The sequence below is a fragment of the Heterodontus francisci genome, chromosome 9, assembly GCF_036365525.1.
Source record: "Heterodontus francisci isolate sHetFra1 chromosome 9, sHetFra1.hap1, whole genome shotgun sequence".
NCBI classification, from domain to species: domain Eukaryota; kingdom Metazoa; phylum Chordata; class Chondrichthyes; order Heterodontiformes; family Heterodontidae; genus Heterodontus; species Heterodontus francisci.
Genome location: NC_090379.1, coordinates 120,938,043 through 120,963,534, shown reverse-complemented (window position 1 = coordinate 120,963,534; position 25,492 = coordinate 120,938,043). Strand labels below are relative to the sequence as shown.

General features: G+C 46.6%; 1 protein-coding gene across 1 annotated transcript in view; it reads left to right on the top strand.

Annotated features, from left to right (window-relative positions):
- The window catches only part of LOC137373409 (uncharacterized), a 114,088-nt gene that overhangs the window by 44,073 nt on the left and 44,523 nt on the right, over positions 1 to 25,492 (top strand). The window contains 7 exon segments of the mRNA XM_068038226.1: positions 11,405 to 11,509; positions 12,367 to 13,414; positions 13,535 to 13,640; positions 14,612 to 14,686; positions 21,406 to 21,558; positions 21,724 to 21,903; positions 21,994 to 22,140. Of these exon segments, the coding sequence (XP_067894327.1) occupies positions 11,405 to 11,509; positions 12,367 to 13,414; positions 13,535 to 13,640; positions 14,612 to 14,686; positions 21,406 to 21,558; positions 21,724 to 21,903; positions 21,994 to 22,140 (1,814 nt within the window).

The following is a 25,492-nucleotide window of genomic DNA, read 5'->3' as shown; positions in this document are numbered from 1 at the left end:
GTAGGATTCATAAGAGATCCCGTAGTTAAGGATCCTCTAGGGGGTAGCGATCACAACATGGTAGAATTTCAAATTCAGTTTGAGGGCAAGCCACCCAGGTCTCGAACCAGTGTCTTCAACCAGTGTCTTCAACTTAAAGAAGGGCAATTATGGAGGTATGAAGAAAGAGTTGTCTAAAGCAGGCTGGGAAAATAGACTAAGCGGAAGGTCAGTGGATGAGCAGTGACAGACATTTAAGCAAATACTTAATAACACTCAGCAAAAATTTATCCCGGTCAAGAAGAAGGACTCGATGAGAAGGACGAACCACCTGTGGTTAACAAAGGCAGTCAAGGAGAGTATCCAATCAAAAACTAAGGCGTACAAAGTGACGAAAACTAGTGGTAGGCCAGAGGAGTGGGAATTTTTTAGGAACCAGCAGCGGATGACTAAAATGCTAATAAAGAGGGAGAAAATTGATTATGGAAGTAAATTGGCAAGAAATATAAAAACAAACAGCAGGAACTTCTACAGGTATATAAAAAGAGAGTAGCTGAAGTGAGCATGGGACCCTTGGAGGATGTGACTGGAGAATTGATAATGGGGAACAAGGAAATGGCAGATAATTTAAACCAATATTTTGCATTGGTCTTCACGATGGAGGACACTATAAACAGCTCATGGTATTGGGGGTAATATATGAGCATGGATTGAGGATTGGTTAACTCACGGAAGACAGAGTCGGGACTAATGGGTCTTTTTCAGGTTGGAAAGACGTAACTAGTGGAGTGCCACAAGGATCAGTCCTAGGGCCTCAATTATTTACTATCTATATTAATGACTTGGAGGAGGGGTCAGAGTGTAATATATGCAAATTTGCTGATGATACAAAAATAGGTGGGAGGGCATGTGATGAGGACATAAGGAATCTGCAAGGCAATATAGTTGGGTTGAGTGAGTGGGCAAAAACTTGGCAGATGGAGTTTAATGTAGGAAAGTGTGCGGTCCTGCACTTCGGTAGGAAGAATCTAAAGTCAGACTATTATTTCAATGGAGAGAGACTCCAAAATAGTGCAGCACAGAGGGATCTGGGTGTCCTCATTGGCTACAAGTGAGGTCCCAGAGGACTGGAGAATAGCCAATGTTGTTCCTTTGTTTAAGAAGGGTGGTAAGGATAATCCAGGAAATTATAGGCCAGTGAGCCTTATGTCAGTGGTAGGGAACTATTAGAGAGGATTCGTCGGGACAGGATTTACTCCCATTTGGAAACAAACGAACTTATTAGCGAGAGACAGCATGGTTTTGTGAAGGGGAGGTCATGTCTTACTAATTTGATTGAGTTTTTTGAGGAAGTGACAAAGATGATTGATGAGGGAAGGGCGGTGGATGTTGTCTACATGGACTTCAGTAAAGCCTTTGACAAGGTCCTGCATGGCAGACTGGTACAAAAGGTGAAGTCACACGGGATCAGAGGTGAGCTGACAAGATGGATACAGAACTGGCTCGGTCATAGAAGACAGAGGGTAACACTGGATGGGTGTTTTTCTGAATGGAGGGCTGTGACTAGTGGTGTTCCGCAGGGATCAGTGCAGGGACCTTTGCTGTTTGTAGTATATATAAATGATTTGGAGGAAAATGTAGCTGGTCTGATTAGTAAGTTTGCGGACGACACAAAGGTTGGTGGAGTTGCGGATAATGATGAGGATTGTCAGAGGATACAGCAGGATATAGATCGGTTGGAGACTTGGGCGGAGAAATGGCAGATGGAGTTTAATCCGGACAAATGTGAGGTAATGCATTTTGGAAGGTCTAATGCAGGTGGGAGGTATACAGTAAATGGCAGAACCCTTAGGAGTATTGACAGGCAGAGAGATCTGGGCGTACAGGTCCACAGGTCACTGAAAGTGACAACGCAGGTGGATAAGGTAGTCAAGAAGGCATTCGGCATGCTTGCCTTCATCGGTCGGGGCATAGAGTATAAAAATTGGCAAGTCATGTTGCAGCTGTACAGAACCTTAGTTAGGCCACACTTGGAATAATGCATGCAATTCTGGTCGCCACACTACCAGAAGGACGTGGAGACTTTGGAGAGGGTACAGAAGAGGTTTACCAGGATGTTGCCTGGTCTGGAGGGTATTAGCTATGAGGAGATGTTGGAAAAACTCGGATTGTTTTCACTGGAACGATGGAGGTGGAGGGGCGACATGATAGAGGTTTACAAAGTTATGAGCGGCATGGACAGAGTGGATAGTCAGAAGCTTTTTCCCAGGGTGGAAGAGTCAGTTACTAGGGGACATAGGTTTAAGGTGCGAGGGGCAAAGTTTAGAGGGGATGTGCGAGGCAAGTTTTTTTACACAGAGGGTGGTGAGTGCCTGGAACTTGCTGCCAGGGGAGGTGGTGGAAGCAGATACAATAGCGACATTTAAGAGACATCTTGACAAATATATGAATAGGAAGGGAATAGAGGGATATGTGCCCCAGAAGTGCAGGTGTTAGTTTAGGCAGGCATCAAGATCGGCGCAGGCTTGGAGGGCCGAATGGCCTGTTCCTGTGCTGTACTGTTCTTTGTTCTTGTGCATGAAACACAAAAGGTTACCATGCAGATGCAGCAAGTAATTAAGAAGACAAATGGAATTTTGGCCTTTATTGCAAGGGGGTTGGAGTTTAAAAATAGGGAAGTCTTGTTACAACTGTACAGGGTGTTGGTGAGGCCGCACCTGGAGTCCCCGTATTTCAGAAAGGATATACTAGCATTGCAGGCAGTTAAAAAGACATTCACCAGGCTGATGCCTGGGATGAAGGGGTTGACTTATCAAGAACGGCTGAACAGGTTAGGCTTTTATTCATTAGCGTTTAGAAGAATGAGGGGTGATCTTATTGAAACATAGAAGATTCTGAGGAGGCTTGACAGGATAGATGTTGAGAAGATGTTTCCACTAGTTTCCACTTTAGGGCGGCGCAGTGGTTAGCACCGCATCCTTACAGCTCCAGCAACCCGGGTTTGGTTCTGGGTACTGCCTGTGTGGAGTTTGCAAGTTCTCCTCTGTGACTGCATGGGTTTCCGACGGGTGCTCCGGTTTCCTCCCACAGCCAAAGACTTACAGGTTGATAGGTAAATTGGCCATTGTAAATTGCCCCTAGTGTAGGTAGGTGGTAGGAGAGGGGATGTGGTAGGGAATATGGGAATGATGTGGGATTAGTATAAATGGCACAGACTCGGTGGGCCGAAGGACCTGTTTCAGTGCTGTATCTCTCTATGACTAGTGGGGGAATCTTGGACTAGGGGACATAGTTTCAGAATAAGGGGACTTTCATTTAAAACAGATGCGAAGGAATTTCTTCTCAGGTGAATGTCTGGAATTCTCTACCCAGAGAGTTGTGAAGGCTAGATCACTGGAAGTATTTAAAGAGGAGGTAGCTAGATGTTTGAAATATTGGGGAGTTGAGGGCTATGAGGGGCTGGCACAAAACAGGAGCTGAGATCTGGGGCAGATCAGCCATGATCTTATTGAATGGCGGGGCAGGTTTGAGGGGCTGAATGGCCTACTCCTGCTCCTATTTCTTACATTTTTATGTAAAAGGTCGTACTTGAAAAATTAACTGGATGGAAGGTTGATAAATCCCTGGACCAGATGTTGAAGGAGGTGGCTCTCGAGATAATAGATGCATTGGTGGTTATCTTTCAAATTTCTATAGATTCTGGAAAAGTTCCTGCAGACTGGAAAGTAGCAAATGTAACCCCTCTATTTAATAAAGGAATGAGAGAGAAAATAGGGAACTACAGACCTGGTAGTTCGATGTCAGTAGTCGGGAAAATGTCGGAATTTATTATAAAGGATGTGATAACTCCTGACACTTAGAAAATAATGATATAATTAGGCAGAGTCAACACGCATTTATGAAAGGGAAATCATGTTTGACAAACCTGGTGGAGTTTTCTGAGGATGTTACTTGTAGCATAGATGAAGGAGAACCAGTGGATGTGGTATATTTGGATTTTCAGAATACTTTTAATAAACTACTACACAGGAGGTTAGAAAAAAAATTAGAGCACATGGGATTGAGGGTATTATACTGGTATGGATTGATAATTGGTTAACAGACAGAAAGCAGAGAGTAGGAATAAACAGGTCATTCTCTGGGTGGCAGGCTGTTACTAGTGGGGTACCGTAAGAATCAGTGCTTGGGCCACAGCTATTCACAATCTAAATATATAATTTGAATGTGGGGACCGAATATAATATTTCCACATTTTCTGATGACACAAAATTAGGTGGGAATGTGAGTTGTGCAAGGAGGCTTCTATGTGTCTTGGGCAGGCTGAGTGAATGAGCAAGAACATGGCAGATGGAATGCAATGTGAATAAATGTGAAGTTATCTACTTTGGGAGAAAAAACAGAAAGACAGAGTATTTCTTAAATGGTGAGTGGTTGGGAAGTGTTGATGTCCAAAAGGACTTGGGTGTCCTTGTTCATGAGTCACTAAAAACTAGCACACAGGTGCAGCAAGCAATTAGGAAGGCAAATGGTATGTTGGTCTTCATTGTAAGGGGTTTTGAGTATAGGAGTAAAGAAATCTTGCTGCGATTGTATAGAGCCTTGGTGAGATCTCACCTGGAGCATTGTGAACAGTTTTGCTCTCTTTAGCTAAGGAAGGCTTTATTTGCCAGAGAGAGAGAGTGCAGTGCAGGTTCACCAGACTAATCTCTGGGATGGCAGGATTGTCCTATGAGGAGAGACTGAGGAAACTGGACCTGTATTCTCTAGAGTTTGAAGAATGAGAGATGATCTCATTGAAACTTACAAAATTCTTACAGGATGTGACAGGGTGGATGTAGATAGGATGTTTGCCCTGGCTGGTGAGTCTAAATCCAGGAACATAGTCTCAGAATAAGGGGTAGGCCATTTAAGACTGAGATGAGGAGGAATTTCTTTACTCCTAGGGTAGTGAATCTTTGGCATTCTTTACTCCAGGGGTCTGTGAAAGCTCAGTCATTGAGCATGCCCAAGACAGAAATTGATAGATATCTGGATACTAATGACATCAAGGGATATGGAGATAGTGCAGGAAAGTGGTGTTAAGGTAGATGATCAGCCATGATCTAATTGAATGGTGGAGGAGGCTCAATGGGCTGAATGGTCTACTCCTGCTCCTATGTTTCTCACTCCACAGATACTGTCAGAATTGCTGAGCATTTTCTGCTTTCATTCTGCAAATAAGGTGTGTTGGTTGTGAATGTCTCCAGAGAAGTGAGAATTTTTATTTCCTGACCAGGAATCCAACCCAGGCTGTGGTAGTGAATGTGCCAAATCCTAACCACTAGGCCACCAGGGAAGCTCTGCAATGTCCCTTCAGGTTAGCTGCTTTTCCCATTTCACTTTCAGCAGGAAATTTCAGTGATTCTGTGAAGATTCGATTTCATGTTGTAAATTTCTATGATTCTGTGAAGATTCAAGTTCTGCCGCAGCCATTTTACACACGGAAATCTGGTTCAAATTAATGAAACAAAACGGCTTTCTCACTCATTCGCTGAAGGTTCCTTCGAAACATTACAAGGGTCTTTATTAAAATACATTTTCTTGCATTTTTCAGTGTTTAGTTGTCACCCATTTTTACATTTTGTTTAGTTTATAACAAATACACCAATCTAATTGATGCCAATAAATGTTAATGTTTCCAATTTAGATTTTTTTTAAGCATCAACCGTTTTAATAGAATACAGCAGATGTTATTCTAATCAGTTTGAAGTCAGTGATCTCCCCAGGCAACCAACTAAAGAAAACAGAATCAAATTCACTGCAAGCAGGGTGTGCAACTGTACACAAAATGCCCAAATTCAAGCCCAACAGCTTAACCACTCGGCCATCACAGCTGAGCAGGCACTATGAGATGCCGCTATTTAAATTGTCTCCAGGCTCCGCACTGGTTGTGGCTGCAACCTGCGATCCCCAGGCTTTGTCAAGAACCGCCCTCTCTGCCTCACGCCCGGTTGACCCACACACGCTCAGCCCACCCACTGCACCCGCCCACCCGACTGATTGATAGCGGCTCCGGACCAATAAGAAGAGCGGGGGCGGGACTGGAGGACAAAGTGGTCGGTGGGCCCTGCAATTCAATCGGAACGAGTGAGGGGCGTGGCTTGTGACACGAAGCGGGTGTCCCTTCTTGCTATTAGTCCCGAGCTTCCGTCAATCACACGGACATTGTGAGCTGTCAGTGAGAGATCGGGGTCGGGTGCTTCAAAGTACCGAGTACACAGGCGCAGTGCGGCGCTGTGTTTAGAGCATGCGCAATACAGCAGAGTGTCTGGAGTATGCGCAATGCGGGAGCTGGACTGAGGAGTTCGTGTTGGATGTGCAGCGGGTGAGAAACCGCCAACTGTCGGAGAGGAATGGAGCCGGCGGGCGGGGAGGATTCAGAAATACCCGGTGTAGGCCTCAAGACCTCCAGTAAAAAGCTCACGGTTCCGCGTTTACACCGGGCGGGGCGGCAGCTGCGGGGCTTCTCCCGGTGACAGGCCCGGGGTTAATGGCCGCCAGATTTCCAGTCCTTTTGGAGGAAATAAGGATTAATAAACTGTAACATCAAAGGAGAAAATACTGCAGATGCTGGAAATCTGAAACACAAACAAAAGAAATGCTGGAAATACTCAGCAGGTCTGGCAGCATCTGACCTGAAACATTAACTCTGCTTCTCTCTCCACAGATGCTGCCAGTCGTGCTGAGTATTTTCAGCATTTCTTATTTGTGTTGTACATCAAATAAAGCCTGGCTCGGGTATAAAATTAAAACCCAACCCAGTCCCGACCCGACAACAGCTAACCTGAACCCGACCCGGGCCCAAATCCTTTAATTTTTTTTAAATGCTCGACCTGACCGGAAAATGACAAACATATTTTTGAAACAGAAAAAGTTAGTAGACTAAAACAAAAACAATGTGAAACAAAACAGTACAGTCCAGTCCAGCCCGACCTGAGCCCTAACGTTGGATGCAGAATACCGACCTGAATCTGACACGTGGTCGAGTAGCCAGGATTCAACATCAAAGGGCCAAATTTTAAAGGAAACTGAGCTCAGTTATAAAGGAGCCTGGGGGGAGGGGAGGGGAGGGAGGAACCATTTGGGACACAGCACAGGGCAGGAGGTTCCCCCCTCCCCCACTCCCTGGTTCCACAAAGACTCCCCTTGGACTGGGCCACACCTGGGCAGGGCTGGCTCAAGGTGCCGGAAGCTGCTAGAACGTTTAAGGCACAGAAACAGGCCACTTGGCCCATCATGTCTGTGCTTGCCGAAAAACGATCCACCTATTCTAATCCCACCTTCCAGTATTTGGTCCGGAGCCCTGTAGTTTCGGGAACTTGAGGTGCATATCCAAATTCCTTTTGAATGAGTTGAGGGTCTCTCCCTCAACTACCCTTTCAGGCAGTGAGTTCCAGACAATCCCCACCCTCTGGGTGAAAAAAAGATTTTCCTCTTCTCCCCTCTAATCTTTCTACCAATCACTTTAAATCTATGCCCCCCGTCACTGACCTCTCTCCTAAGGTGAATAGGCCCCTCAGCACTTCAATCAGATCTCCCCTCAGCCTTCTCTGTTGCAAGGAGAACAACCCCAGCCTATCCAATCTTTCCTCATAGCTGTATTTTTCGAGTCCTGGCAACATCCTCGTAAATCTCCTCTGTACCCTCTCCAGTGCAATTGCATCCTGTCTGTAATGAGGTGACCAGAACTGCCCACAATACTCAAGTTGTGGCTGAACCAATGAGTTATACAGTTCCAGCATAACCTCCCCGGGCTGAGCTGTGAAGTGGGGGATTTGACTAACAGGCCTGGGGAGGGGAATATCAGGGCAGGTACACACACTGCTCTCCCTTTTCCTCCTGGGATGTTTTACTGGAGTCGTGTTTCTAAACTCTTGTCTGCCTATCCCGGTAATGTCGGTGGATTGTAGATTGCTGTGAATGTTGGACTATATTGCCTCTCCTCATTCTTCCTCCTTCTCCCACTCTGAGTTTTTTTTTTATTCATTCACGGGATGTGGGCGTCGCTGGCCAGGCCAGCATTTATTGCCCATCCCTAATTGCTCCTGAGAAGGTGGTGGTGAGCTGCCTTCTTGAACCGCTGCAGTCCATGTGGGGTAGGTACACCCACAGTGCTGTTAGGAAGGGATTTCCAGGATTTTGACCCAGCGACAGTGAAGGAACGGCGATATAGGTCCAAGTCAGGATGATGTGTGACTTGGAGGGGAACTTGCAGGTGGTGGTGTTCCCATGTATTTGCTGCGCTTGTCCTTCTAGTTGGTAGAGGTCGCGGGTTTGGAAGGTGCTGTCTAAGGAACCTTGGTGCATTGCTGCAGTGCATCTTGTAGATGGTACACACTGCTGCCACTGTGCGTCAGTGGTGGAGGGAGTGAATGTTTGTAGATGGGGTGCCAATCAAGCGGGCTGCTTTGCCCGAGATGGTGTCGAGCTTCTTGAGTGTTGTTGGAGCTGCACCCATCCAGGCAAGTGGAGAGTATTCCATCACACTCCTGACTTGTGCCTTGCAGATTGTGGACAGGCTTTGGGGAGTCAGGAGGTGAGTTAGTCGCCTCAGGATTCCTAGCCTCTGACCTGCTCTTGTAGCCACGGTATTTATATGGCTACTCCAGTTCAGTTTTCGGTCAATGGTAGCCCCTAGGATGTTGATAGTGGGGGATTCAGCGATGGTAATGTCGTTGAATGTCAAGGGGAGATGGTTAGATTCTCTCTTGTTGGAGATGGTCATTGCCTGGCACTTGTGTGGCGCGAATGTTACTTGCCACTTATCAGCCCAAGCCTGGATATTGTCCAGGTCTTGCTGCATTTCTACACAGACTGCTTCAGTATCTGAGGAGTCGCGAATGGTGCTGAACATTGTGCAATCATCAGCGAACATCCCCACTTCTGACCTTATGGTTGAAGGAAGTCATTGATGAAGCAGCTGAACATGGTTGGGCATAGGAAACTACCCTGAGGAACTCCTGCAGCCATGTCCTTGAGCTCAGATGATTGACCTCCAACAACCACAACCATCTTCCTTTGCGCTAGGTATGACTCCAGCCAGCGGAGGGTTTTCCCCCTGATTCCCATTGACCTCAGTTTTGCTCGGGCTCCTTGATGCCATACTCGGTCAAATGCTGCCTTGATGTCAAGGGCAGTCACTCTCACCTCATCTCTTGAGTTCAGCTCTTTTGTCCATGTTTGAACCAAGGCTGTAATGAGGTCAGGAGCTGAGTGGCCCTGGTGCAACCCAAACTGAGCATCACTGAGCAGGTTGTTGCTAAGCAAGTGTCACTTGATGGCACTGTTGATGACACCTTCCATCACTTTACTGATGATTGAGAGTAGGCTGATGGGGCGGTAGTTGGCTGGGTTGGATTTGTCCTGCTTTTTGTGTACAGGACATACCTGGGCAATTTTCCACATCGCAGGGTAGATGCCAGTGTTGTAGCTGTACTGGAACAGCTTGGCTAGGGGCGCAGCAAGTTCTGGAGCACAGGTCTTCAGTACTATCGCCGGAATGTTGTCAGGCCCCATAGCTTTTGCAGTATCCAGTGCCTTCAGTTGTTTCTTGATATCACGTGGAGTGAATCTAATTGGCTGAAGTTTGGCATCTGTGATGCTGGGGACTTCAGGAGGAGGCCGAGATGGATCATCAACTCAGCACTTCTGGCTGAAGATTGTTGCAAATGCTTCAGCCTTATCTTTCGCACTGACATGCTGGGCTCCCCCATCATTGAGGATGTGGATATTTCTGGAGCTACCTCCTCCAGTTAGTTGTTTAATTGTCCACCACCATTCACGGCTGGATGTGGCAGGACTGCAGAGCTTAGATCTGATCCGTTGGTTATGGGATTGCTCAGCTCTGTCTATCGCATGCTGCTTACGCAGTTTGGCATGCAAGTAGTCCTGGGTTGTAGCTTCACCAGGTTGACACCTCATTTTGAGGTATGCCTGATGCTGCTCCTGGCATGCCCTCCTGCACTCTTCATTGAACCAGGGTTGGTCTCCTGGCTTGATGGTAATGGTAGAGTGGGGGATATGCCGGGCCATGAGGTTACAGATTGTGGTTGAGTACAATTCTGCTGCTGCTGATGGCTCACAGCGCCTCATGGATGCCCAGTTTTGCATTGCTAGATCCGTTCAAAATCTTTCCCATTCAGCACTGTGATAGTGCCACAGAAGACGATGGATGGTATCCTCAATGTGAAGGCGGGACTTTGTCTCTACAAGGACTGTGCGGTGGTCACTCCTACCAATACTGTCATGGACAGATGCATCTGCGGCAGGCAGATTGGTGAGGACGAAGTCGAGTATGTTGTTCCCTCGTATTGGTTCCCCCACCACCTGCCGCAGACCCAGTCTAGCAGCCATGTCCTTTAGGACTCGGCCAGCTCGGTTAGTAGTGGCGCTACCGAGCCAGTCATGGTGATGGACATTGATGTACCCCATCCAGAGTACATTTTGTGCCCTTGCCACCCTCAGTGCTTCCTCCAAGTGCTGTTCAACATGGAGGAGTACTGAGTCATTTGCTGAGAGAGGGCGGTAGGTGGTAATCAGTGGGAGGTTACTTTGCCCATATTTGACCTGATACCATGAGACTTCATGAGGTCCGGAGTCGATGTTGAGGACTCCCAGGGCAACTCCCTCCCGACTGTATACCACTGTGCCACCACCTCTGCTGGGTCTGTCCTGCCGGTGGGACAGGACATACCCGGGGATAGTGATGGCAGTGTCTGGGACATTGTCTGTAAGGTATGATTCCGTGAGTACGACTATGTCAGGCTGTTGCTTGACTAGTCTGTGGGACAGCTCTCCCAACTTTGGCACAAGCCCCCAGATGTTAGTAAGGAAGACTTTGTAGGGTCGACAGGGCTGGGTTTGCCGTAGTCGTTTCCGGTGCCTCGGTCGATGCCGTCTGGTTGTCCAGTTTCATTCCTTTTTATAGACTTTGTAGCAGTTAGTTCCAACTGAGTGGCTTGCCAGGCCATTTCAGTGGGCATGTAAGAGTTAACCACATTGCTGTGGGTCTGGAGTCACATGTAGGCCAGACCAAGTAAGGACAGCAGATTTCCTTCCCTAAAGGACATTAGTGAACCAGATGGGTTTTTACAACAATCGACAATGGTTTCATGGCCATCATTACATGAGCTTTTAATTCCCGATTTATTAATTAAGTTCAAATTCCACCTTCTGCTGTGGTGGGATTCGAACTCATGTCCCCAGAGGAATACCCTGGGTCTCTGGGTTACTCGTCCAGTGATAATACCACTACGCCACCGCCTACCCTACAGGCTGCAGGCTCTGGTGGCTCGCTGTGTCTGAAATGTTTACTCTTTTTCTCTCTCTCCAGCTGCTGCCTGACCTGCTGAGTATTTCCAGCGTTTTCTCCTTTTCTCTAATACAGATTTCCAGCATCCGCAGTATTTTGCTACTGTTTTATTGCAGATGTTGCTCACAGAATTGAGTCGAGAATCACAGACGGACCAATTAAGAGCCAGTTTGTATCGGGGTGAGTGTTGGATGTGGATGTCGGTCCCTGACCTGTGTAGGTCTTTTTTATTGCATCAGTTTGATCTGGAGTGGAGATGGAGGAGAAGCTGCTGGGTTTAACCTGAGTCCTTTTGAGCCCAGTCAGGCCCAACAATTTCCAGTGTGAGACTGTCAAGGGAGGTAGATTCCAGGGGTGGTGAGGTTGCTAAACGGACATCAACCACTCAGTATAAAAGAATATTGTTTTAGGAACAAGTATTTCTGTAGAGGCTTTTAATCCATTTTATAAATCCAGATTTTTTTACTTCATTCTTCGGATCTTGGTGTCAGTAGCCAGACCAGAATATATTGTCAATCCACAGTTCCCCATTGAAAAGGTGATGGTGGACCGCCTTCTTGATCCGCTGCAGTCCGTGTGGTGAAGATGATCCCACAATGGTGTTAGGGAAGGAGTTCCAGGATTTTCACCCAGTGATGATGAAGGAAGGGTGATATATGTCCAAGTTAACATCAACTTGTATTTATATAGCACCTTTAATGTAATAAAATGTTCCAAGGTGTTTCACAGGAGTGTTAAAAAGCAACATTTGACACTGAGCCACATAAGGTGATGTTCGGGCAGATGACCAAAAGCTTGGTCAATCCAGCAGCTTTCACGGTTACTTTTTCCTCGTGCCGATCCCATAAATTATTGATTCATTCAGCTCCATTTCACAACCTGCCTTTGTGTTTTTGTGGGTTCTCTCACACTCTATTTTTCTGTTTTAAATCAATTTCACAGGGTTTTAGAAGGGGAGGAATTGCAGCCGTGAAATGCAAAGCAAACGTCTGATCAGGATCTGAAGGAATCGCTCAATTTATCATAACACGAATATCACTGGATTTTGAACATGAAAGGAAAAAACACCGATCACAATGGGGAGAAAATGTACACGTGTTCTGTGTGTGGACGAGGTTTCAGTCGATCATCTGGCCTGTCGAAACACAATCACTGTCACACTGGGAAGAAACCATGTAAATATGGGGACTGTGGAAAGGGATTGAATTATGAAGTGGAGCTGGAAACTCATCCACCTAGTCACACCCTGGAGAGGCCATTCACCTGTTCCGAGTGTGGGAAAGGATTCACTCAGTCATCCGTCCTGCTGAGACATCAGCGAGTTCACACTGGGGAGAGGCCATTCACCTGCTCAGAATGTGGGAAGGGATTCTCTACTTCATCTGACCTGCTGACACACCAGCGAGTTCACACTGGGGAGAGGCCATTCATCTGCTCAGAGTGTGGGAAGAGATTCAGTCAGTTATCTAATCTGCTGACACACCAGCGAGTTCACACTGGGGAGAGACCGTTCACCTGCTCAGAGTGTGGGAAGGGATTCACTACGTTGTCCTACCTGCAGACACATCAGCGAGTTCACACTGGGGAGAAGCCATTCACATGCTCAGAGTGTGGGAAGAGATTCACTACTTCCTACCACCTGCTAACACACCAGCGAGTTCACACTGGGGAGAGACCATTCACTTGCTCAGAGTGTGGGAAAGGATTCACTCATTCATCCAACCTGCTAAAACACCAGCGAGTTCACACTGGGGAAAGGCCATTCACTTGCTCCGAGTGTGGGAAGAGATTCATTCAGTTATCAAACCTGGTGACACACCAGCGAGTTCACACTGGGGAAAGGCCATTCACCTGCTCCGAGTGTGGGAAGGGATTCACTGCTTCATCCGCCCTGCTGAGACACCAGCGAGTTCACACTGGGGAGAGGCCGTTCACCTGCTCAGAGTGTGGGAAGGGATTCACCACTTCAACCGCCCTGCTGACACACCAGCGAGTTCACACTGGGGAGAGGCCATTCACCTGCTCGGAGTGTGGGAAGAGATTTACTACTTCATCCCACCTGCTGAAACACCAGCGAGTTCACAAGTAACTCAGGGATGAGAGATTTTGCCACATAGCGGTTTTCCAGCATTGGTTTCTCCTTTTCTGACCTTAACCAGCTTTTAAAAACAAAATTTGAATTGGCAGTTCTGTTTTATTTTAAAGCCGGCCAACCACCAAGCTGCCCAGAGGTCTTTTTACGTGTTTTAAGTCATCTTTATTGTTTATCGTCTTCCACCTCAGTGGAAATGAACTTCAACCAGGAAAGCAAGTGGGTGGAACTGCATCCTCCTTCACAACTTCAGTGTGTTAGTCTTCTGTAAATGGCCAAAAAGGTGTGTGTGTGTGTACAGACCAATTCCCAATGTTTGTTTTGATCTTCATGGGATATCTTAGCAGAGACCACCTGAGAACTGACGTGGCTCATTTGGTGTGGCGTAATGTTAATGGTGCAGGATCAGTAGCTGGCAAGTAGCTGGTCTGCAGCAAAAACATTGGTCTGTCAATAGGAATTTGAAACTTGCTTCCATTTACACAGCAGTGTGTGTCTGAAGTAATTTCTGAAAACCCTGCACACACTGGTTACTGCATGTGAATATCCTGCAGTGAGCATGAGCTGTATAAACTGAATATGTCCTGTGCTTTGCAGCAACTGAAGTGATCTGGAATTTCCACTTATCAGTTTACTCAGGTGTATGGCTGAATTCCATTCATTTTTCATCTCCACTTTCACTGTCTACTGCCCCAGTCACACTGTAAACCTTGAGTCAGTGTGAAGCTGTCTTTTACACCATAGTGATGCAAGGCAAGGAGTATAACTCTGGCCATCTTTCTTCAATGTGTTGTTTGGCATTGCTTAAGATTATCTGGAAAAGGCTGTCCTGCACCACAAGTGCTGTGCATCGGCTACAGTGCAACTATCCTGTGAGCTGTCTGCAGTCACTATAAATGGTCACTGGGCTTCTGAGGCTGATGGCACAATACTCTGTACATGTATGAATATGTATATACAGAGTGCTGCCTTTCTCCAAGCCAATACAGTAGTTCTGATTTTCAGCTCACCTTGCTGTTAAATGCAGCTGCCACTGCACCAATTGTTGCAGTAGAACAGGAGTCAGAGTGTTCATCACTGTTGGGATATACAGCTGTCCATTGGACCTGCTGCATTATCACAGGGTCATTACCAAATTTTTCAGCCTGATTTGGGGATGATGCAACAGAACCTCAAACTTGTTACTGCAGAGCTCGTCGTCAGCTGTCCCTAGGTTCGAGGATGATGTCTACACAAGGACGCGTGTTTCTGCCATGGGTCTTCAGGTGACTTGAACAGACTGATTCTCGACCGATCTTTGGGCACACGGGGCAGGACGTCCCATGAGGTAGTGGGACCCGAAGTGCAGGATTTGCTTACTAGAGGTACAACACTAATCTCATTACTTTTCCACTGTTTCTGGCAAGATTTGGTACAATTTGTTTTGAGTTTAATTATTTTTTTAATTTTTAGTTTAACATATTTATAATGTGACTATTTTAAATAATAAAATCTACCATGAGTCATGATATTTAAAAATAAGCACCACATCTGCTAAGTTAATCAAGTTATTTTCCTCTTTTGTGCTTGGAGGTCAATAATTGTATAAAAGAAAATTGGGTCGGGAGTATCACATGCTCCTAACAGAATGTATGTGATATTCCTGTCCATTTAAGTTAACACAGCGAATTGGTCAGGCTGCATAACTGACATACAATCCTCCCTACCTGGTTTTGCTTTCAGCTTTGTTCAGGTGATTGTGTAGGTCATAGCACAAAATCAGAAAAATTACCCCACTTATGTTCAAGTTTCTGGATTGTCAATGTCTCAAATGTTTACTTTTTATTAAATAATATACCTACTGATTTGTGCACATCACTTACCAAAGTACCAGAATGTGCCATCTGGAATGTTTATATAAATATTGCTTTCCATTAAAGTTGGCACATCTTCTCAGAACACCTTGTACATGAGCAAGCTATAACTAGGCAGAAGTAGGCCATTGAGAATGTGAAGCTCTGTAAAATTATCAGCTGTCAGGTAAGTCTCATGAAATTGTATTCTGAGAACAGTGCAATTTTATTCATTGCATATGCAAAATTGTACAAAATTGCTTTACTCAACTAGTTTGCTTCAATATCAGTGCTATAATTACATGATTCCTTGTCAAAAAAAAATTCAGCCGTTTTTGTCTTTGGCCACTAATTTTCAGACCTTTCGGTCTTTGGCCACACTTGCTCCTGCATTTGTTACTTGTTTTGTGAAATACTCTCCCTATTAGTGCTCAACTGCTGGATGACTCTGTTATAGACATGTATAAACACATATAAAATGTAAAGAGTCTGTGTGCCCAGATTTAACTAAGTTATGATTTGTAACCAGTAAATGCTGTTTCGGGCATGACTTGTAGTCTGGTATCTTGGTGATTTGTCAAGAAAGATTTAATTCACTCACTCAGCAGCTGGAGAGAAACCAGACTGAGATTTAATGAACATAGGAGCATTTGGCCCTTTGAGCCTGCTCTGCCATTCATCAAGATCATGGCTGATCTCCCTCAACTCCACCTTCCCGGACTATCCCATATCCCTTAATTCCCTTAGTACCCAAAAATCTATCAAGCTCTGTCTTAAATATACTCAATAACTGATCCTCCACAGCTCCCTGGGGTAGACAGTTCCAAAGATTCACAACCCTTATCCTGAGACTGTGACCTGGTGTTCAAGATTCCCCAGCCAGGGGGAAACATTTTCTCAGCATCTACCCTGCCAAGTCCCTTAAGAATTTATGATGTTTCAGTCAGATCACCTCTCATTCCTATAAACTGCAGAGAATATAGGCCTAGTATACTCAGACTCTCCTCATAGGAGGAGATGTAGCACAGCAGGGATGCTGTAGCATACTGGTTATATTACTGAATTAGTAATCCAGAGACTGGGGCTAATGATGCAGAGACATGAATTCCAATCCCACCACGGCAGTTCAGGGATTTAAACTCAACTAAATAAATTTGGGATAAAAAAAAGCTAGTATCGGTAATGGTGACCATGAAACTACTGGATTGTCCTTAAAAATCCACCTGGTTCAATAATTTCCTTTAGGGAAGGAAATCTGCCATTCTTACCCGATCTGGCCTATATGTGATTCCAGACCCACAGAAATGTGCTCGACTTAACTGCCCTATGAAAGGGCCCACCAAGCCACTCAGTTGTTTTCAAGGAGGTGGTTCACCACCACCTTCTCAAGGGAAATTCAGAATGGGCAATAGTTGCCTTTCCAGCAACACCGACATTCCATGACGAAATAGAATAATCACCTCCTCCCAGGAGCCAGTCTAGTGAACCTTCATTGCATTCCATAAAGGCAAGTATGTCCCTCCTTATGTAAGGAGACCAAAACTGCATACAGTACGCCAGATGGGGTCTTACCAATGTCCTGTATAATTATCGTAAGATTTATTTATTATTCTACCCCAATCCATTTCTAACAAAAGCTAACGTAGCATTTGCCTTCCTAATTGTTTGCTGTACATGCATGTTAACTTTTTATGATTCATGTACAAGGAAACCAGGTCCCTCTGAATGCAAACATTTCTCAGTCTCTCACCATTCATCAAAAAATTATGATTTAAAAAAAAAAATTTCCTATAAAAATGGAGGACTTCACATTTAACATTGTATTCCACCTGTCATATTCTTGTCCACTCAACCAACCTGTCTATATCCCTCTGCAGCCTGTTTGTATCCTCCCCACTGCTTACGTTCCCACCTGACTCTGTATCGTCAGCAAACCTGGATACATCACACTCAGTCCCCTGTTACAGACAGGTAGGAAATGGGGTGGCTGTCTTTCACTTTTCATCTCCCAACTGATCACAGATAGTGTTTTTGTTAAACTATTGTTTCACCCCGAGTGTTTTAAGGGTCAAGTATACAGACAAAGAACAAAGAACAGTACAGCACAGGAACAGGCCATTCGGCCCTCCATGCCTGCGCCGATCTTGATGCCTGCCTAAACTAACACCTTCTGCACTTCCGGGGCCCATATCCCTCTATTCCCTTCCTATTCATATATTTGTCAAGATGTCTCTTAAACGTCGCTATCGTATCTGCTTCCACCACCTCCCCCAGCAGCATGTTCCAGGCACTCAACACCCTCTGTGCAAAAAAACTTGCCTCGCACATCCCCTGCACAGTGGCGCAGTGGTTAGCACCGCAGCCTCACAGCTTCAGCGACCCGGGTTCAATTCTGGGTACTGCCTGTGTGGAGTTTGCAAGTTCTCCCTGTGTCTGCGTGGGTTTCCTCCGGGTGCTCCGGTTTCCTCCCACATGCCAAAGACTTGCAGGTTGATAGGTTAATTGGCCATTATAAATTGCCCCTAGTATAGGTAGGTGGTAGGGAAATATAGGGACAGGTGGGGATGTGGTAGGGGTATGGGATTAGTGTAGGATTAGTATAAATGGGTGGTTGATGGTCGGCACAGACTCAGTGGGCCGAAGGGCCTGTTTCAATGCTGTATCTCTAAACTAAACTAAACTTTGCCCCTTGCACCTTAAACCTATGTCCCCTAGTAACTGACTCTTCCACCCTGGGAAAAAGCTTCTGACTATCCACTCTGTCCATGCCGCTCATAACTTTGTAAACCTCTATCATGTCGCCCCTCCACCTCTGTCGTTCCAGTGAAAACAATCCGAGTTTTTCCAACCTCTCCTCATAGCTAATGCCCTCCAGACCAGGCAACATCCTGGTAAACCTCCTCTGTGCCCTCTCCAAAGCCTCCACGTCCTTCTGGTAGTGTGGCGACCAGAATTGCACGCAATATTCTAAGTGTGGCCTAACTAAGGTTCTGTACAGCTGCAACATGACTTGCCAATTTTTATACTCTATGCCCCGACCGATGAAGGCAAGCATGCCGTATGCCTTCTTGACTACCTTATCCACCTGCGTTGCCACTTTCAGTGACCTGTGGACCTGTACGCCCAGATCTCTCTGCCTGTCAATACTCCTAAGGGTTCTGCCATTTACCAATTACAAGTTAACTCTTAAGTATAAAGAAAGAAAGATAACTACTTTTTCTGCAATAATAGAATTGTTCACAATCTTCATCTACTCACGCCCATGGTGGTGAGTGCCTGGAACTTGCTGCCAGGGGAGGTGATGGAAGCAGATACGATAGCGACGTTTAAGAGACATCTTGACAAATATATGAATAGGAAGGGAATAGAGGGATATGGGTCCCGGAAGTGCAGTAGGTGTTAGTTTCGGCAGGCATCAAGATCGGCGCAGGCTTGGAGGGCTGAATGGCCTGTTCCTGTGCTGTACTATTCGTTGTTCTTTGTTGGACTTGTCCTGCTTTTTGTGTACAGGACATACCTGGGTAATTTTCCACATTGTCGGGTAGATACCAGTGTTGTTGCTGTACTCGAACAGCTTGGCTAGGGGCGCGGCAAGTTCTGGAGCATAGGTCTTCATTAATGTTGCTGGAATATTGTCAGACCCCATAGCCTTTGCAGTATCCAGTACATTCAGTTGTTTCTTGATATCACGCGAAGTGAATTGAAGTGGCTGAAGACTGGCATCTGTGATGCTGGGGACCTCAGGAGGGGGTTGAGCTGGATCATCCACGCGCCACTTCTGGCTGAAGATTGTTGCAAATGCTTCAGTCTTATCTTTTGCACTGATGTGCTGGGCTCCCCATCATTGAGAATATTTGTGGAGCCACCTCCTCCAGTTAGTTGTTTAATTGTCCACCACCATTCACGACTGGATGTGGCAGGACCGCAGAGCTTAGATCTGATCCGTTGGTTGTGGGATTACTTAGTTCTGTCTCAGTCTGCACTCACTGATTCCCCCGTCTCTCCTCCGCTGAAGGTGCTGACTCTGGCTGGGTTCAGTTCTACACTCGGTTCCATTCCCTCTCCTCCCCTCGAGGTGCTGACTCTATATCAGTTCAGTTCTACATCTACCGGTTCCCCTCTCATTCCTTTCCCTGAAGGTGTAGGTCCAGGACAGGTTAAATACAGAGTAAAGCTCCTGCTGCACTGTCTCCATCAAACACACCCAGGGCAGGTACAGCACTGGTTCGATAAAGAGTAAAGCTCCCTCAATATTGTCACATCAAACACTCCCAGGACAGGTACAGCTCGGATTGGTTGGTGCATTTGTAGCATTTCCTGTCAGTGATCAGGGGGAGCAGCTGCACCTATGCAGGCTGGTGGGAGCAGCAACTGGGGAGCTGAGACATTTACAACATACAAGCTTGGAACTGATTCCATCCATCGGAGAGAAACAGGACCTGCGAGTTATTTTGGAGAGGTGGGTATTGGAGCACTGGAGAACTGTTTTTGCTTGGATTGTTGGGGGAGAAGACCCATGTGTGGGGCTCAAATATTCTATAGGGAGCCCCTATATTTTCTATTGTGCTTTCCTCCATCTCACACAAAGGCTGCTCCCTCCCCACCCTAACTGCCTGGCTCAGGATGGCTGGGGCACCCCAGGTGAAGAAAGTCTTTGTAACAACTACAAAAGGTGGAAAGAACCAGGTGGGATGAGCTGGCGTGACCGGGACATCCGCCCCACAGTGTGCGGTGGATGTGTTGGCCGCTGGCAGTGACGACATGGGGAGGATGGGGACTCTGTGTCTGGCATTGCCATTGCCAGTGATGCAATGGACTCCCTCGTGCCTCATACCGAGTCTCCGCTCATCCCCACCACAGAACTCTGGGACTTCCTCGCAGCATGCAGTGGTTGCCGCAACATAGTTCAGGTGGCACTCAGCCAGTGGTCGGGTCTGGCACTTATCGTCCAGTCCATCCATGCCGCGCTGCCCTCAGGAAGGCAGGGAATGGGGCGGGCGTGAAACTGGTTGAGAGGCACCAGTTTAAAGTGTTCCTCAATGGGTTGCAGTGGGAGTGGAAGGCGAGGTGCACTTTTGCTCCCTCCTCACAGTGAGGTGATTTTGACAGGATCAAAGTACTTTGGACATGAAAATAATCATAGCCAGCCTCAACATCGATGGCATTAGGCGGTCTCTCCGCGGATTTCACAAACTTGGGTGCCGCAGTGGTTAGCATCGCAGCCTCACAGCTCCAGCGATCCAGGTTCAATTCTGGGTACTGCCTGTGCGGAGTTTGCAAGTTCTCCCTGTGACCGCGTGGGTTTTCACCGGATGCTCTGGTTTCCCCCCGCAGCCAAAGACTTGCAGGTTGATAGGTAAATTGGCCATTATAAATTGCCCCTCGTGTAGGTAGGGGAATTGAGCGAAGATGGGGTAGGAATATGGGATTAATGTCGGATTAGTATAAATGGGTGGTTGATGGTCGGCACAGATTCGGTGGGCCGAAGGGCCTGTTTCAGTGCTGTATCTCTAAATAAATTAAAATTTCTCGAGTCTGTTATCAAAGATTTTATAGCAGAGCACTTGGAGAACAGTGGCAGAATCAGGCAGAGTCAGCATGGATTTACGAAAGGGAAATCATGCTTGACAAATCTACTAGAATAAACTCTCAGTCCTCAGGGAAGGGATATATGCGGTGAGCTTTCTGCAGGAAATCCACACCTTTCTGGGAGACAAAGGCACCTGGCCCCTGGAGTGGCAGAGCGGGGTCTACATGAGTCACCCCTATTTCTAGTGGGGTGGCTATCATGCTGGCCCCGACTTTTCAGTCTGAGATCTTGGAGGTCAAGGAGCCTGTACTGGGCCGCTTGCTCCACCTCGCCGTTTGCCTGGGTAGCGTGCCGCTCCACTTTGTGAAGGTGTACGTGCCCAGGCCCGGCACGCTACAAAGCGCGCTTCTTTGAAGAAGTGTCCACTGTCTTGAGCTCCATCGATATTGGTGAGTGCATCATCCTTGGGTGGGGGGGGGGGGGGGGCGGATTTTAACTGTATCCTCGAGGTGAGGGATAATTCCTGACCCCAGCACGACCAAGCGTTGGTGGAGAAGTTGTGGGAGCTGATCAGCTCCCTCGACTTGGTGAACATCTGGTAAATTCTCCATCTGGACTCCAGCGCCTTCACCTGGAGGAGGAGGGTTCCAAATCGATCACCTCTACATTTTGCAGACGTACGTCTGTCTCCTGCGTTTCGGCGGCCTCCATGCCGCTGGTGCCATTCTTGGACCACCACCTGGTGTGGGCTGAGTTCACTCCGCTCCGCATGCAGGCAGGGTCCACGTCCAGGCACTTTAACAACTGGCTGCTGGAGGATGAGTGATTCCAGTTCTCATTCCGTTGATTCTGGGCCGACTGGAGAAGGAAGCAGTGGGGCTTCCCGTCCTTAAGGCTATGGTGGGATGTAGGCAAGACTCACATTCATGTCTTCTGTCAGGAGTATGCAAACGGGTCGACCAAGAGGTGGGAGGCCAAGATTGGGCGCCTGGAGAGGAAGGTGTTCGACTTGGAATCCTGTCTCGGTCAGGCCATCGCAGATCCGGCCCTGTGGCAGGCGTACAAAGATAAGAAGGGCGCGCTGAGGGACCTGCAGCTCATAGGGTCCCGAGGTGCATACGTGAGGTCGTGAATCCAGAACCTGGAAGATTTGGACCACGCCTCACCCTTCTTCGACTCGCTGGTAAAATGGCGGGGACTCCATAAGCAGCTCAGTGAGCTGCTGACCGACGACGGATCCTCTGTCACGGATCTGGAGGGAATGGGCCGCTTCGTCCGTAACTATTACAGCACGTTGTTCTATCCGGATCCGTCCAGTGAGGATGCGTGCAGAGTTTTGTGGGAGGGCCTGCCGAAGGTCAGCCTGGATGGCGTCGAAGGATTGGAGGCTTCACTCACGTTGGCGGAGCTGACTGGTGATCTCCACCAGCTCTCGAGGGGCAAATTCCCGGGGCTGGATGGGCTGACCGTGGAATTCCTCGGGGCATTCAGGGAGGCGATTACAAGCGGGTCCTGGGGAAAAGCCTGGTGAAAGGGTAGTAGAGCAGAAACCCTCAACTCATTTAAAAGGTGTCGGAATATGCTCCTGAAGTCCCATAACCGGTAGGGATAGGGATCAAGTGCTGGAAAATGGGAATAGGTTGGCTGGTTCTTTTTTCAGTAGGCACAGTCGTGATGGGCAGAGTGGCCTCCTGTGATGTACATATTTCTACATTTTCTAAATATCGGAAGAGGAGGAATGTGCAGGGATGTGGGGAGGGGACAGGGGAGTGGCAGTAGGTGAATTTCTCCTTAGGAGGGTCAGCAAGCACATGATGGGTCAAATGGACTTCTTCTGTGCCGAAATGACAATGACTAATTTGTGTAATCCCTCCTTGTAATTTAACCCTTGGAGTCCAGGTATCATTCAGATAAATCTACACTGCGCTCCCTCCAAGGTCAATATATCCTTCCTAATATGTGGTGCTCAGAGATGAACACAATACTCCAGGTGTTGTCTAACTAGGGCTTTGTGTATCTCGGTGCTTTTCCAGTCACACTGACACCTGAAATCGTTTCCCACAGACAGAACAGACAAACCTTTTTCTTCCACGTTCAAAGGCCGATGAAATTCAAGTTCTGAAGAATAGAGTAACTGTCCGATCTTGACGTGATGTTTGGTTTGAATTTTCCCATCTGCAGATCCTCTCCTCCTACGCCCCTGTAAAAGCAGTTTATAAAGCCATCACTGTCAGTCCAGGATAGAAATTCACAATCTCTCTCCCTATTTTCTTGCCCAGGATGGCTGCTTATTGCCCTGAGGAGACACTCCTTAAAACCCACCTCTTTGATCAAACTTTTGGTCACCTGCCTTAATATAGGAACATAGGAGCAGGAGTAGGCCATTCAGCCCATTAAGTCTGCCTCGCCATTCAATATTATCATGGCTGTTCTCCACTTTAATGCATTTTTCCCACACTATCCTCATATCTCTTTATGTCATTGGTATTTAGAAATCAGTCAATCTCTACTTTAAACATACTCAATGACTGAGCTTCCACAGCCCTCTGGGGTAGAGAATTCCAAAGATTCACAAACCTCTGAGTAAAGGAATTTCTTCTCATCTCTGTCCTAAGTGGCTTCCCCCTTATTTTGAAATTGTGTCCCCTGGTTCTAGACTCCCCAACCAGGGGAAAAATCTTAACTGCATCTACTCTGTCTATCCCTTTAAGCATTTTGTAGGTTTCAATGAGATCACCTCTCATTCTTCGAAACGCTAGAGAAAACAGGCCCAGTTTCCCTAATCTCTCTTCATAGGACAGTCCCAGCATACCCTTATGTGACTCAGTGTCAAATGTTGCTTTATAGCACTCCTGTGAAATGCCTTGGAACATGTTTTACATTAAAAGGTGCTATTTAAATACAAGTTGTTGTTGAGTTGGACACATTCATCACTGGGTGAAAATCCTGTAACTCCTTCCCTAACACCATTGTGGGAGCACCTTCACCACACAGACTGCAGCGGTTCAAGATGGCAGCACATCACCTTCTCAATGGGAATTGACAATATATGCTGGTCTTACTAGTGATTCCCATATCCCTTCTGGGAGAGCAGCGGAGAGGAGTCCAGGCACGCCTGAGTTTGAAAACAAAGTGAACAGAGACATCACTGGAAAGCTGCAAGGTGATTGGTTGGTGAGGAACTGCTATTAGGGAGTATCAGTAAATAGCTGCGATAGTAAATAAATTCAAGAGAAAGGTAAGGTCTACAGTTTTTTAAAAATATATTAAGTAGTGGTTTTTAAGGAATCAAGGCCCCTAGTGTAAATAGTGTGAGTGGTTTAAGGGAGTAAATTAAGGGGAAGTCATGGCAGGGCAGCTGGGCAACATGGAGTGCTCTTCCTGTGCAATGTGGGAAGTCAGGGACACTTCCAGTGTCCAGGGCGAACATGTGTGCAGGAAGTGTCTCCAGCTGCAGTTACTCAAAATCAGCATTTCGGATCAGGAACAGTGGCTGGGGACACTGGAGCATCTCTGAGGCTGAGATCATTGTGGATAGCATGTACTTTTTGAGCCAGCACGTAGAAAGTCCTACAAGAGAAGGGGCAGTACTGGATCTAATCCTAGGGAATGAAGCTAGACAAGTGGTAGAAGTGTCAGTGGGGGAGCTTTTCAGGGATAGTGACTATAACTCTGGAAGATTTACGGTAGTTATGGAAAAGGACAAAGATGGACTGGAAATAAAAGTACTGAATTGGGGGAAGGCCGATTTCAGTATGACAAAACAGGATCTGACCAAAGTGGACTGGGAGCAGCTACTTGTAAGAAAGTTTACATCAGATCAGTGGGAGTCATTCAAAAAGGAAATAGTGAGAGTTCAGAGCCAGCATGTTCCCGTAAAGGTGAAGTGTAGGGCCAACAAGTCCAGGGAACCCTGGATGTCAAGGGATATGGAGGATTGGATAAGGAAAAAAATAAAAAGGAGGCTTATGGAAGATTCAGAGGGCTGAAAACAGCAGAGGCCCGAGAGGAGTATAGAAAGTGTAGAACGGTACTTAAAGTAATTAGGAGATCGAAGAGGGAGCATGAAAAAACACTGGCGGGCAAGATAAAGGAAAGTCCCAAGGCATTTTATAAGTATATTAAGTGCAAGAGGATAACCAGGGAAAGAGTTAGGGACCAAAGTGACAATCTATGTGTGGAGTGTAAGTGAGGTTTTAAATGATTACTTTTCATCTGTGTTCACTATAGAGAAGGATGATGCAGGTGCAGAGATCAGGGAGGGGAATTATGATGTACTTAAACAAATTAGCATTGAAAGGGAGGAGGTATTAGTGGTTTTAGTGGGCTTAAAAGTGGATAAATCCCCAGGCCCAGATGAGATGTATCCCAGGCTGTTATGTGAGGCAAGGGAGGAGATTTCAGGGGCTCTGACACAAATTTTCAAATCCTCTCTGGCCACAGGAAAGCTGCTGGAGGACAGTGAATGTGGTACCATTATTCAAGAAGGGTAGTAGGGATAAACAGTCAATTACAGGCCGGTGAGTCGAACATCAGTGGTAGGGAAAATATTGGAAAAAATTCTGAGGGACAGGATTAATCTCCACTTGGAGAGACAGGGATTAATCAGGAATAGTCAGCATGGCTTTGTCAGGGGGAGATCATGTCTAACAATTTTGATTGAATTTTTCGAGGAGGTGACTAGATGTGTAGATGAGGGTAAAGCAGTT